The sequence below is a fragment of the Nipponia nippon genome, unplaced genomic scaffold (genome assembly GCF_047370975.1).
Source record: "Nipponia nippon isolate SJK-2023a ecotype South Korea unplaced genomic scaffold, ASM4737097v1 scaffold_4, whole genome shotgun sequence".
In the NCBI taxonomy this organism is placed as follows: Eukaryota; Metazoa; Chordata; class Aves; order Pelecaniformes; family Threskiornithidae; genus Nipponia; species Nipponia nippon.
This window is the reverse complement of record NW_028262358.1, coordinates 61557205-61571795: the sequence shown is the minus strand read 5'-3', so window position 1 is coordinate 61571795 and position 14591 is coordinate 61557205. Positions and strand designations below refer to the sequence as shown.

At 44.5% G+C, this 14591-nt stretch overlaps 1 protein-coding gene across 3 annotated transcripts in view; it reads right to left on the bottom strand.

Moving 5' to 3' along the window:
* Positions 1–567: 567 nt before the first annotated feature.
* The window catches only part of TXLNB (taxilin beta), a 45978-nt gene continuing 31954 nt past the window's right edge, over positions 568–14591 (bottom strand). For 2 of the 3 annotated variants that reach the window (XM_087775693.1, XM_087775695.1), the window contains exons 9-10: positions 14309–14404; positions 568–13191 (exon numbers count right to left, since the gene is read on the bottom strand). In XM_087775693.1, the coding sequence (XP_087631819.1) occupies positions 12379–13191; positions 14309–14404 (909 nt within the window). In that variant the 3' untranslated portion in view covers positions 568–12378. The remainder of the gene's footprint in view (positions 13192–14308; positions 14405–14591) is intronic. The other variant, XM_087775694.1, reaches the window with a different exon arrangement.

The window sequence follows — 14591 nt, the reverse complement described above, 5'->3', positions numbered from 1 at the left end:
CCTGCAGAAAGGGATCTGGGGGTGCTGGTCGGCAGCAGGCTCAATAGGAGTCAGCAGTGTGCCCTGGCAGTCAAGAGGGCAAACCACACCCCGGGGTGCATCAATCACAGCATAGCCAGCCGGTCAGAAGAGGTGATTATCCTGCTGTATTCAGCGCTGGTGCAGTCTCACCTTGAATACTGCCTGTAGTTCTGGGCCCCACAATTTATGAAGGATGTGAAGGTCCTTGAATTCATCCAGAGGAGGGCAACAAAGCCTGGTGAAAGGGCTGGAAGGCATGTCCTATGAGGAGTGGCTAAGGACTTGGGGCTTGTTTAGTTTGGAGAAAAGGAGGCTGAGGGGCGACCTCACTGCTCTCTACAGCTTCCTGAGGAGGGGACGTGGAGAGGGAGGTGCTGAGCTCTTGTCCCCGGGATCCAGTGACAGGACACCTGGGAATGGCTCAGAGCTGCACCAGGGGAGATTCAGACTGGATATGAGGAAGCATTTCTTTACTGAGAGGGTGGTCGAACACTGGAACAGGCTTCCTGGAGCGGTGGTCAATGCCCCAAGCCTCTCAGTGTTTAAGAGGCATTTGGAGAATGCCCTTAACAACATGCTTTAACTTTTGGTCAACCCTGAATTGGTCAGGCAGTTGGACTGGATGATCGTTGTAGGTCCCTTCCAACTGAAATAGTCTGTTCTATTCCGTTCTGTTCTGTTCCGTTCTCTTCTAGAGCGGCTTCTCAGTGGTAGGCTGGTATGACAAGACAAAATATCTTTACAAGACTGATTTAAGCTTCTTTAAGGATTAGAAAAGACTTTGGCTTGTTTTGTTTTCTCTGGTTGAATGTAACTTGCATGGGTGTGCTTTAACCAAGTTCTCGTGGTGCTGCATTTTTCTTCTTACTAATCCTTACATTTTGCCTGGCAAGTAGGAACAGTACATGCGGAAAGTTCATACACCTGTGTAAATGTTATTGTTAACAATTACTACTCTGCTGAGGACTCGGAAAGGTTTGCCAAAGCCTCAGGAGACGATCTTTATCAAGTGTAGGAACCTGAGCTTATAGGATATAGGGCCCAAGTAGCTGATGCTGTGTTACACATCCCGTTGGAGCTGCAGCTGCAGGAGGGTGAGGATTTTCCACTCCCCGCGGACCTGGATGAACCCCCCCATTTGTTAACAGTTGCTCCTTTACACAGCTGGCACAGCTGCCTACGTAGTCATCCCCTACGCAAACCCAGGGCAAAATGATCTGGTTTGCTTGAGCATTTTCCTAACTAAATCTAAAGCTGCCTGATGCATTTTCACCAGACTGGGTTACAAAATGATCACATGAGCTAGTATGCTGGCAAAATCGGTGAGGGGTTAAGCCGTGGTGGAGTTCATGGTGAGGCACTGGGAAGATGGGGGGGATGAATGGGGAATGGTGGCTGCTTTGCTTGGCTAGCAGCAGCTCGAGCAGAACTCACTGCTGCAGTTAAGCATGTACATGGGCTCTCCTGTCATGAAATAAGGGTGTCCCATGTCATCGCAACAGAAGAAGAGCTGAGGGAGCCGGGTTTGTTCAGCCTGGAGAAGGCTCGGGCAGAATGAACTGTTGTCTTCAACTAATGATGGGAGGCTATAGAGAAGACAGTGGTGCGCTGTGGCAAGGTAAGAGACCAAGGGCACAGGCTGCACCAAGGAAGATTAGATAGAAGGAAAAAAACTTTCACTGTGAAGGTAATCAAACATGGGAACAAGTACCCAGAGATGTGCAATCTCTATCCTTGGAAATACTCAAAACTGACAGTACCTGAGCAACCTGATGTAACTTCAAAATTGGTCCTGCTTCCTTTTGGACGGGGAGGTGACCTCTAGAGGTCTCTACCAACATAAAATGTTCTATGATTGTAATTTTTGTATGGCATTTTAAATTACATGAAAGCAATTAATCTTACTGAGAATTAAATGTTTATATGCAAGCTTGCACTCAAAATAACTCGCAACCACGTTCACTACCCCAATTTTACAAGCAGAAAGCTGAGGCAGAAACATCGTTAATCTGAGACAGAGGGTCTGAAGAGCAGTGATTATAATGCAAAGATTGCAGGGGCTTCAGGTGCACAACCCGGTGTCCATACTGTATGTCTTCCCCTGCTATCTACCAGTGCCGATGGGATTCTCCAGGGCACAGCAAGGTTCCCAGCTCCTCCCTGGGGCAGAAAGGCACCAAGTGGAGCAGCGATGTTGCCCTGTGTCCCTGCAGCTGTGGTGTTACAAAGCTTACACCATTAAAGTGTCTTACTACAGCTCTGCAGGTCTACGTGCTTTATAGCGACAATAGAACGTGCTACATCATATGATATGTTACATTAATATATAACTAAGATGTTTGTATGGTATGTGTTAAATACACTGGTAACTGCAGATGAAGCTGTGTTCCATCAAGAGTCTCTATTGGCATGTGCATAATAGAGACGTAGAAATACATAATGGCAAACATAATAAACTGAAGATATGGAAGGCTTGGGTGGGTTAATGACAGCCACTGTTCTGCATGCACAAGGTAAACATGATCTTTTATAGAACAAGAAGTTCAGTCTTCTTTCTGGGGAGGCAGCTGAACATATCGTGCTGTTGTGTACCATGCTTGTAAATTGCAGTTATTTTAATCTATATTTTGAAGTGTTGTGGGTGTATTTAATGATGCAGAAAATGATAGGTGAAGAGGAATGGGTTGACCTAGGCAGGTGCAGAGAACTGCTGCTGAGTAAAAGATCTCTTGTGGCAGGTCCATCTCTTCCTGACCCTATGTCAAGCTGCTATTTCTGTCATCAAGACTTTTCTGAACAGACTTTCGAGCTGTACCGAGCAGCACCAGTCAAAAGTGTGGTTTTGTGCAATAGTCTGGCAGTCTAGCAATGGTCTAGCAGCACAAGCTTAAAACCAAAACTGTCTCCAGTTGATGTAATTCAGATGTGACCCTGAATTTCAGGAGGTAACACTGCATTACCAACCCACAAAAAAAGGCTGCTTCTAATAAAAATGACATGGACCACACTGGGTTTTTTTCCTTTTTTTTTGAAACAAATGCCTCATTTTCTTTACCTGACATTCAGCCTCCGGTGTAACAGAAAGATGAATCTTCTGTGTTCTGAGATGTTGTGGTCTATAGACATTGATTTAAGAACATTTTGTAGTAGAATAAGCAAAGAAAGACAGAAACTCAGTTCATTCATATTGCTGAGAGAATTTGCCAATTAGGATCTACCAGAATGACTGGGAGTACAGAAATGACCCTTGAAGTGTGAGCAATCACCTTGCTGCTGGCACACGACCTGTTCTCATGTGTGAGAACCTAGGGTGTCCATATGGAAGTGGGAGAGCTTTCATTTTCTTTGTGAGCAGAAGATGTAACACACAATTCCAGACGCTGGAGCTGGTCATTATCGTCATGTGTTGGGTATTGCGTCTTTCCCGTCTTTTGTGTGGAGGGTCAGACTGAGATTTAAAATACAACTTTTCAATTTTTGTTTAATTTTTTTTGCTAAAATAGTCAGTGGAAAGGCTACCATAAACTCTGAGAACAGCATTATGCTCCAGAGTTAACATCCAAATGGGTGGATTCCTTTATGAGCAAAGGATGGGTAAAGTTCCATTAGCAGTTATTGTGAGCAGAATTCAGGTCATAGTTTCATGAGATACTGTCACAAAAAAACCCAACTGGATCACTGCAGTGATCTGAGTTAAAATTAGCTCTTCTTGGTGTAGTGGTGGTGGGGATATTTTTAATCTGGATTGTTTGAGTGACCCAGTTCAAGTGCAGCCTTGCAGCAGCACGCTGGCGAGGGCAGTGGGTGCAGCACGTGGGTGGGAGCGATGCCTTGAACAGGGGGATGGGGAAGAAGCTGTAAGTCATGTTACTGCTAGAGCCGCCATTTTATTTTTAATTCTGTGGAAACTGGTGAAAACACCCGGGAAGAGATAGCTGAGTAACATGATGACTAGCACAACTTGACTCTCCCCTTGGGACTTGCTTAAGGTTTTTTCTGTGTACGATTGCTGTGACACTGGAGGTGTTCAGCTCGTGACTTTGTTTTTCAGAGACTGAATTAGCTGACAGTTTATAGGCTGAAGCTTTCTGGTGTTAGCCATAGGGCACCGGGACCACCTAAACTGAGAAAACAGAAATTCCAGAAAACCGACAAATCTCAGCAAATGCTGATTTTAAAAAAGCTATTGCTTTTTTTTGTTCTTGTTCTTTTTAGTAATACCCTCCAAAGGGATGGATTGAAAAGGGCACTGAGCATCACAGTGCACAACTTTAATGTTGCTGACACCTGGCAAATCATGGAATGATAAAACTAGGAGGGACCTTGAAAGGTTCCCTGTCTGGGAGAGGTCTGGTGTGGTCCGTGTGCGCAAGTCACACAAGCCAGCTCTCCCAGCCCTATCATCATTTTGGTAAGGTGCCCGGCCCTGCGTCCACAGCATGCCTCGCTGAGCTAGCAATGGTGATGGGACCTCAGACGCCTCCCCTGGTGCCTAGACAGTAATCTTTTCTTTAAGGGCTCCATGGTGTCCTACAGCGCACCTTTTCCCTCTGGGCTGCAAAGGCAGATGCTGCCACAGCCTGCCATTCGAGGTAGCTTTTTTGGCCTAGAAAAGTGCCCACCTTTGCAAACTGGAAGTGATGTGATCTGCCAGAGGAGCTCTTCATGGCCTGAGTGTTACCGATGTGTGGGGGCACATGGATGCTCAAAAGTCCTTGGCTCCTCTCAGCTTCTGCACTAAGTGAAGCACTAGCACCCCAACCCCATAGTAAGCCAAATTTTGGAGCCACACTGGCAAAAAAATACCATTTTTTTTCTTTTGCAAGGTTGGTTTTCTGCCAGGTTAACCCCCAAACGCAGCCACAGCTGTTGCAGAGGGATGCCACCACCCACATAGGAGACTAGGCTGTGATACCCAGCAGAAGTGGAGGGAGGAGGACTCCTTCAGTGGTAGCTAGTCTTTAAAAGCATAAAAATTATCCTGCTGCTCACAACAGTCATCCGTCTGGTCCTGTATTCTGTCTCTGGCTGTGGGAATAGGAAGATCACACTTTAGGTGGCACTGTGATTAAGTAGTAAGCGAGCAGGATTTCGGTACACCTGAGCTGACGTAGTAGCTTGCTGCTGCCAGGACTATGCGCACTTTATCCGTCAGCACTCTAACATGCTGAAAAATAATCTTTTTTTCCTTAGTTGGATTACTTTTGTGTTGGGCTAGTGAGTTAGATCAGTTCATCGGAGAGCCTGACAAGCACCAGAGCCGGCGCAGAGGAGCGTCTGCAGAGCCGCAAGCTGGTGAGAGGAGCAGGACCTCCCCCGTCATGGAGACTGAGAGCTGTTGCAGCAGCTCAAGGAGTGTTGTCAGCCCTGACCTAGATCTCATGTGAAATGAAACCTGAATCTAATAATATTTTGTTCTATTTTTAACAAGGTCTATCCAGCAAGCTGCAGCAAGCAGAATAGGTTTAGACCTGTCATTGGGTGGGAGAAGTGTGAGAAAGAGCAAAGAGCTGCCGGGTGAAGTGGTTGAAGAAATGGTGCTCTGCCTTTCTTCCTTTCTGAGGAGGGGATGTGAGCTGGAGCACTGCAGCACTTGTGTTTGGATGAGCTGCAAAGCAGAGGCCGTGGCCAATTGTAATCAATAAAAATTGCTTTTTTGGCACCTTTCCTAAAAGTAGCTTCATTAAATGCAATGTGTTGGCCAAGTTCTAATTGAGTAAATCCATTCTGTCTCTCTCAGGGCCCCTGAAGTATCGGCTGGGTAAAATGTTTTGCTTCATAGCAGCAGAAAACTTGCTAATGGCCCAGTAATTCAGCCCCTTGGACAGGATTCTCATTGGAAGTCAACGTGTGGAGCTCATCTGGCTCCAGAAGAGCTACTCTGATTTACACCTGCAAAGAGCTGAACCTTTACTTTCTGCTGATGGCAGCACCAGAATTATCAGGGCAAGGCATAAAAAATAGGCAATTAGGGAATAAACTGGTCATTGAAAAGGTTTCTTTCTATTACCAGACAGTTAGTGGTTGGATTCTGCTCTGAAGGTTTATACCTAGTGAAAGCCTCTGCCCCATCTCTCTGTATTTCTGCAGTGTACTGCTGCAGCGTTACAACCCAGAGCAGGTGGCCCTCAGCCCAAAGTGAACTCATTCCTTAACATATATAGCCTGAAAAGCATTTTGGGATCCTCTGAAGGCACTCTCTGTAGTGTATTTTGATAATCAGTGTATAAAATGATTCATGCAAATAAGAGGGCTTCCTGAACATCCTTTTTTTTTTTTTTTTTCCTCCAGAAAAAAGGAATATTCTACTAATACAGAACTTATTTTCTTGATCAGTGAACATGAGCTATTTTCTTCATCTGTTCTTTGGCTCATGGCTCATGGCCACAAGGTGTGACATCTTAGCCCACCTTCAGAATCTTTTTTTGTGCTGAGCATAGAGTGTTTTGCCAAGGCCGCCTTTCTCTCAGGCTGGATTGCAAGTGTTTCATCTGCACCTCAGAGCTGAATCCTACTAACTTTGACAGAGACAGACTTGTACTTACGCCTCTCCCTTTTTTTCTTTTAAGCATAAAAATCTTTTCAATGGGATAAACAGAGAAAGTAACCTCAAATCAGAGGTGCATGAAGGAAAAAAGCAAGCCAGGATCCAAACACAGGGAAATGTAAAGCTTTTCCCAGTATTCCAGTCAGGGCCGCATGCAGCTGTGATGGGGAGGGAGGATGATGCGGCTGTTCCCTCCTTACGGGACATCCTTATGGGACACAGAGCACATGCCTCATTAGGCAACATGAATGGGTGTACGTGCATGCCTTTGTCGCACCCGCAGGGTAAACCCAGGACTGCCCTAGCCAGGATGCATGACTTTGGTTGCTCTGTCCAGGCATGGTTAAGTTATGTAGCTCCCTTGAGTAGGGGCAAAAAGCAAATAGCATTCCCTTTAGACCCTTGTCCATACATGTGTGATGTAAATATTGTAAAAGACACTATTCTGGGCTTATTTCTGGACCATTACCTCTTTTGGCTTTTCATACGCCCTTTCTTTCAGACCACCTCCAAATATAAGAAGGAGTGTGGAAGCTACTTTGCTGATGTAGAAAATTGCTCACAAATGGCATACACCCTGGCATCTTCCTCAGGTGGCACCAGCAGGGGTTTAGATTGGATATTAGGAAAAATTTTTTCATCAAAAGGGTGGTCAGGCACTGGAACAGGCTGCCCAGGGAAGTGGCTGAGTCCCCATCCCTAGAGGTATTTAAAAGACGGGTAGATGTGGTGCTTAGGGACATGGTTTAGTGGTGGACTTGGCAATGTTAGGTTTACAGTTGGACTTGATGATCTTAAAGGTCTTTTCCAATCTAAATCATTCTATGATTCTTTGATTCTGTCTTTCTTTGCCACCCCTCTCCCATGGTCGGAGCCAAAGTGTAAGATCCTCTGCCACTCCTCGCCATTCCTGCGGAGGGGGAGCTGGGCCATGGTTTGTTCAGCCGTCTGAGGCCCATGAGCAATTACCGCTTGACTCACTGTGTTGGGTCAAGTGTGATGAGCAGCCGGGGCTGCAGGGCAACCTGAGCTGTCAGCCTTGTGAAGCTGTGAGCCAGTGGGGACTGTGAATGTTGACATTTCTGGGTTTCCCCAGGGTTTGAGCGCTGGTCCAGCACTGTCCTGCCACAGCCACAATCATTGTCTCCTCCTGCATCTTTGAAAGGGATGTGATAACTCTTTTCTAAGTAGAAAAAACAGTGTTGCACACTGGTGAACCATGTTAGTACAAAAAATTCAGGGGATGGGGATACCGCCAGCGCAGCAAACCCCCTTTCTCCATGTCTGCCCTTCCCAGTCCTCCTGACTCCCTCGTCCAGCTGGCAGGGGCTGCATTGCCATGCCGCAGCTGGGCAGGGTTATCTCTGTTCTTAAGCTTGCCCCTTGGCTAAGCAAAGGTCATGGTTGAAAGTTAGTATGAATGGCAATGCAGGGGTAGTGTGTGGGGCCAGGAGAGGAATGAGTCCTGCTGCCATTTCCTTATGAAGCAAAAAGAAAAGTCTAAATTCAGTACTGATAAATGCAATGATGTTCATTGAAAAGAGCGCGGGGCGGTGTGAATCCGGCGACTGCTGCGTATGTGGTTGATTGCAATCTGACTGACAAAGTGAATTTAAAGATGACACTAATAGGGAAGCCTATAATGAAAGTTTCACTGTATTTTATCATACATCCCTGTTTTGGGTCGCTTGCACTATTGCTGCAGTTCTGTCATCTGGATTGTATATTCCATGCCTGCATCTACTTCAGTTTTGTGGGCAAAGTTAAGCTGAAACAGGTCAGCTGTTTCTTACTAATCTCTCATCAACAAGATTTATCATTACTGTGGTCTGCCACAGGGATCAGAAATTAGGTGAGAAGGTCATGTTAGCATCATGGATGTGATTTTAGCTGTCATCATGAAAACCCCCTCACATTTGGATAAAATCTGCGTTATTGAAAAATATTGTGTTTTACATGTTCAGCAGGGGAGCTGTTAAGTTTTTGAGGTGGCAAAGGTCAGACATGCAGAAAGGGAAAATATTTTTGTTCTTTCCTTACAACTTTTGCAAATAAAGGCTGTTGCTGGTTCAGCAGCAGCGCAGCAATGGATGGTTTTAGTAAGGAGGATATAGCTACCATCACCACCTCTTCTCCCTCCAGATCTGTGCCTGGTGGTATGGGAATAACTATGTGAAATAAAAGCAAGACTAAAGGACGCAACCACAGCACAGACGAGGATTGATGAGACTGCCAGTATCAGTAGCAGAATGATGATAAGGATGAACAGCAGGGAAGACACATGTCTCACTGCTACTTACTGCCTCCGAATGATCACAGAAATGTGGTGGGTTTCTGTGTCTTGAATGCGGAGGTACCTGACAGAAGTGCAGCACAGCTGACGTACAGACTGCAAGCCCAAAGAGTTTTCATGAGGACACTGTTACCATGCAGAGGCAGCTTTTATATTGGGTACCAGTACAAGAAGAGAACAAGAGGAGGCCAGCAATTAATGTTGAAGAAGAATGGGAGAAAGTAGGTTAACACACAGAAATCTGTGATGGTGATGGCGGTTTAAACTGCCAGTCTGATGCAAGGGATGACGAACAGGTGCGTGGTGAAATTTTATCCATTTTCCACCCCTACTGAGGGTACTCCAGCCTCCCACAGCTCTATAGGCCATGAGATTACACATAAACCATCCCCACAGTGTGACTATAAATGCTCCATCCAACCTGGTATCAATCAGAATTTTCCGTGTAATTTTTTCTTCCATCTCTTGCAAACATGTGAGGCTGAATACTGGAACTAAAAGCTGGGAGGGTTGCTCTCCTGGGCTTTCAGTGTTGTATGTACACACCGAGAATGAGGAGGAAACTGCTGGGATAAAATGCAGTTGGTAGATGGTATAGAAGAAGAGAAGCAACAGGTACGTGGGTAGAAACTCACAGAGTAATAGGAATTGCAAGTATGTGAGTGCAGTTTTAGATGCAAGAATTAAAAGGGCAAAAATGAGGAAGGCGGAATAGAGTGGGAGTGATTTTCCCAGAAGGTTGTGTAATTATTCATGAGGGATGATGCTATAAGAATCAATCATGACTATGTAGGAAGTTTTTATCTGTAGGATCCTTGTCTCCCTGCTTGCTGAAGTTGGAAGGTATGAGGCAAAAATTATATAATAAATTATAAATAATAAAAGATGTGACCATAATGATTATGCAAAATGGAACCAAGCTAAAGTTGCAAGGTCATGTTGATCGTTATTATTATGTAATTGAATATTTGAATGTATAAGAAAACTTCAACAATTAAATGCATTCTAAGGGACTACTTGAAGAAAAAGAAGTTGGTTTCATGCAGATAATTACTAAAATGGCAACAGAATCAAACAAGACCAAGAAAGGAAAAAAAATATTAACGGGTATATAAATTGCATTAATTTTAAAAGTCACTCTAACAACAAATAAAACTTGTACTTGTAAAGAAAACTAGATTTCTACAGACTCAAGTCAATGGAAACTTAAAAAAGTAAATCAGGTGAGTATAACTTTTTATCTTAGGATAAGGATTTGTTATAGGTTAACATTTTCACAGGCACATAAGTGGCTTGGTTTTCAGAGATGGCCATTCGCTTAGAGCTTTGAATCTGAATGTTTGATGGGATTCATCTTGCCTAATTTAGACACCTAATAATAGACATTTTAAATTTAAGCTAGTTGTCTTAGGCTGGCTCTAGAATCAGTGAAGAGAAATGGCATCTTCAGAGAGAAAGTAATTTCTTCCGTCTTGGATGCCAGTCTTAGCATGGGATGACTTGTCCTCAAAAGATGCCTATTCTCCACTGCTTATAAAAGGAGCTTAAGGTAACTAAGACTTGAATAATCTACTTTCAGGTGATTAAAGACATGAAATAAATCCTGTCAGTCTTGGTATCTAAGGTAAGGCATCCACATTTGAAAACTGTAGCCATAATAGCTACTCGTAAGGCCGTATCAAAACAGACTTTTGGAAATCACGCTCTGTGTGCTCCAACAGTTAGCTCTCAAAAAGGCTGGACCAAGCAGTGCAGACACAGACATACACAACCAGGGTGTGGACCACGTTGGCAGCAAGCAAAGAGTCAAACCCTGCTTTCGGAGGGTGACGTGCCAGAAGGACTCCGTGGCCATGGTCTCCCATGGTCTGCCAAAGATGGCATCTTTTCTCTTGGTTCACCTGTATTTCAACTTTGGCTTGAATGAGTGACTTTGTCTTCAGGGGCTTCTTGGGATTTGTCTATAAACATGCGTTTGTTTGATTGTAACATTTCCCTTTCCAGCCTCTAGACATCTTGTTTAATTGCTCTTTTCAAATTCTTAAGCTATCCAACTCAGACTCCAAAAGGCCTCGATTGAATTCGGAGGAAGGGGATGAGAAACAAGAAATGTGCCGAAAGGATTTTTTTAACCTTCTTCCAAAAAGCCTTCTTAATCTCCTTGCTTGAGACCATGCAGCTGTCTGGGTAGGTACCCTCTCTTGCCCCCTTCCTTCTTTATCTTTGTTCTTGGTGCCAGAATCAACCAGTTTCTGACAAGGTAGCTACATTATTAAGCAGTGGTATGTTGGCAGGCAGATGGGAAGAGCCGGTTAGACAAGAGAGGGCATGAGAATGTAGCCAGTCCCTGAAGGTGTCTGTGAGAGGGATTCCTGCTTTTCTGGTACCTGCGTGCTTCTGGGCTATTTATTTATGCTCCAATCCAACAAACGGGGTGACAGGCAAGTGTACTCGCCCTTCTCCTGGGAGCATCAGCACATGCAGCAGTGCCAGGAGGAAGCTGTGGTGAAGAGGTTCATGTGGCTGTGACTGGGAGAGATGGGATGATCTGGAAGCATGATCTCAGGGATATCTTCTGGAATACATCCTGGTGCCTTCTAGTGCAGCTCCACTCTGCTTTCTGCTCCTGGCCTAGAAGCCAGCAGCTGCAACCAACTTCTGAACTTCTGACCTCATTTGTGAGCTGGAAACAGCCATGAGCTCCTCTGTTGGACTCACGATCCCAAATAGTATGACAAACTAGCAGGTTTCTGTTGGATGCAGAAAGACGGTTGTGACCCCTACCTTGGGAATTGCCATCAATTTTGAAATTGCTGTTGTTTTCAGTCATTTTATGAGGCATCTAGAAAAGATCTTCTCCCCTGCCCTGTAGTTCTGTTGAAAACAAAACCTCTTTTAGTGCACTAAGCAGAAAAGACCAATTCAAGGTAAGGCTAAGAGCTTGTGGGTGTTCAGGCCACATAGTGCTGAGTCGTAGTTTACTTGTACAAAAATTCAGCTTTTGTTGTTGCACCTCTCCTTGGGTACGACTGACCACCTCGGTGGTTTCACTGTTTTGCTTTATAATTACAGATTCCTTTCACCACATTTATTAAAATCACTATGTGTCCAAGTAGGCCATCTTTTGTGCAACATCATAACAAATAGATATAATTAATTATGAGGCTTTAAATATATGTATGTGAATTGCGATGATTTTTGAAACATGAAACTTCAATACTCTAAAAGTATCTTGCTGAATGAGATGACTCACTATGCCTGGGAAAAAAGATCCTGTAATTTCATTGTATTTTCCTGTCATTAAGAAAATATGCTTCAAGCAAATGAAGGACAGCAAAATTTGCAGACCCATTATTACTGGATAGTGGTGGCAAAGAGAAGTGCATTACATTTGCCTACTGTTATGTGAGTGTGTTTTAGCACCCACTTTTTGTTTCTTTAAAAAAAAAAGGTATCAATTTAGAGAACAAATTAGAGCTGTGGTTTGTAGAAGACAGGCCTGGACACACCAGTGTCTTCAATCCACTGCTTCCATGTCTGTGTCCCCTGTTTGCTCTGCAGACTGACCTTGGACAGACCGCTCCGCTGGGTCATCCACACGTTCTGCAGCTTTTGGTGCACTTTTTGTGGGTACCAGCATATTCCCAAGGGGAGTGGGCATGTTTTGTGTGGGTGTTGACACATTTTCAGGGGTTGCTGGCATGCTTTCAATGGGTTTTGGTGTATTCCCAGTGGGTACTGGCATGCTCTCAGGAGGTATTGGCACACTTTCTGTGGGTGTTGGCACCCTTTCTGGGAGCGCGAGCATGCTTTCGGTGGGCTTTGGCACGTTCTTGGTGGGCATTGTCGTATTTTCAGTGGGCGCTGGTGGGCTCCCAGTGGGTGCTGGCATGTGTTCAGTGGGCATTGGTGTGCTCGTGCTGGGCTGATCACAGCTACTCCCAGCCTCTGACTGTGGGGTGAGAGGAGAAGGGAGCTCTGGCACCAGGGTGGCGTTACATGTTTTAGTGCCACAGGTCTCTGGATTGCTGCTGCTGCTTGGGAGGGACTCCTCTGCCTTGTGGGACACCCTGAAAGCTTCAGCCAGCTCCTTCAGCATGCTCTCGTCAGCAGTGTGCAGCTCAATGCTCGCCTGCTCAGAGGAGGAAGGGCTCGTATCAGCGTCGTCGTCTTCTTCTAAGATGCCATTTCCATTCACCTCTTCAGGGAACTGCGCTTGCTTTATTTTCTTGTACAATTCATTCCTCTCTTCCTGCAGAGCCCGGCAAAGGTTCTCTAGCCTCTGGATTTTCAGCACAAAGCACTCATATTCCTTGGCCCTCATGGCTTTCTGTGGTCAAAGACATCAGACAAAGGTGCAGACTGAGTTTGGGCGCATGCAATTCATTGGTGGAACTGGCAATTAGGAAAAATTTGAGATCCAGGCAGCCCTCACAGGACTCTGCCAGGTAGCTGGCTTTCACCAACTGCTCTACAATAACTATGGTCTTTTGTACTGAAGCTTCAAGAGGAAATTCACCCCTGTTACTGTAGTGTATTAGCATTCTCCATACAGATTCAGATCAAATTCACTCAAAAATACTTGCAGGAATACCTGTTGATGATCTGCAGAGATGGAAAAACATAGTGGGTGTCCATACAGATAAGCATTCAAAAGCCTACCTGGACTTCTGGTGGGCATGGGTGTGAATTTGGGGGAAATCAAGCTGTATTATATTTTTTGTTTATTTTGCTTCTAGGTTCTGTGAGAGCAGCCTGAATTAGAACATTCTCTTGCTTCTGCACCCAGTGAGGAAACAAGAGATACAGAAACTCGTAGAAATAGCAATAGCACAGAGCTACAGAGCTAACCAGAAAGACCTGGTCCAAGTTCAGTGTAAGTTTGGGGTGAAACTACAGGCAGCTTCTTATCTAATTTGAATGAGTTCCAGCATGCTTATGAATTTCCTCTGCAATGCCCCTGTGACAGCATGTTTAAAACTATGGTAAGCCACAGTACTTGCTTTTGGCTCTTAGAGTTTGCCTACACAAGAAGTTAATGAAAGGTGTGAATTTAAAGTTCATTAGCTGGAGCACATTAATTCCCTAGGTGGATGCTCTTATGCAGAAAGAAAGTAGTGTGAAGTGAACTAATGTCAATTTGCTTCTATGTGAGAGCATTAACAATCACACATTTTTAGAGCACTTAAAATTCAGTTACATAATTCAGTTTCTCGTGGACGTAATGAATGTCTCTGCACAATCTAAAAGCCCTAAGAGCTGGGATTTTTGTCTTTTTTTTTTTTTTTTTTTAAAGACATCTAATTATCAAGGTAGCTTGAAAAGAAGACCCATAGATTCAAGAACAAATTTTTCATTGACTTTTGGTGGTTTCAGGTCATCTCATCTCCTAGTTAAAGCATTATGTGGGGGAAGAGGTGCATCCTGAGAAGAAAAAGCCCACTCACCTCTTCAATCATGTCCAGTAATGCTCTGTTACAGTTCTCAAACCTGGATTTCCATGTAGCAGTATCCTTTTCCAACTTCTTCATTTTCTTTGTCATCTATAGAAGCAGGAGGAAAAGCTGAATCACAACAGGAATTCCATGCTGCAGCTTAAATTAGGGCAGCCCTTTTATTTAGGTCTTTGGCTGTACTCATAACACTGCTACCAGCAGCTGTAGTGGCTGTGCTAAGTAATAATTTATGTTAAGGGATGGATTTGGTTTTAAGTAGCTGCCATATAACTTT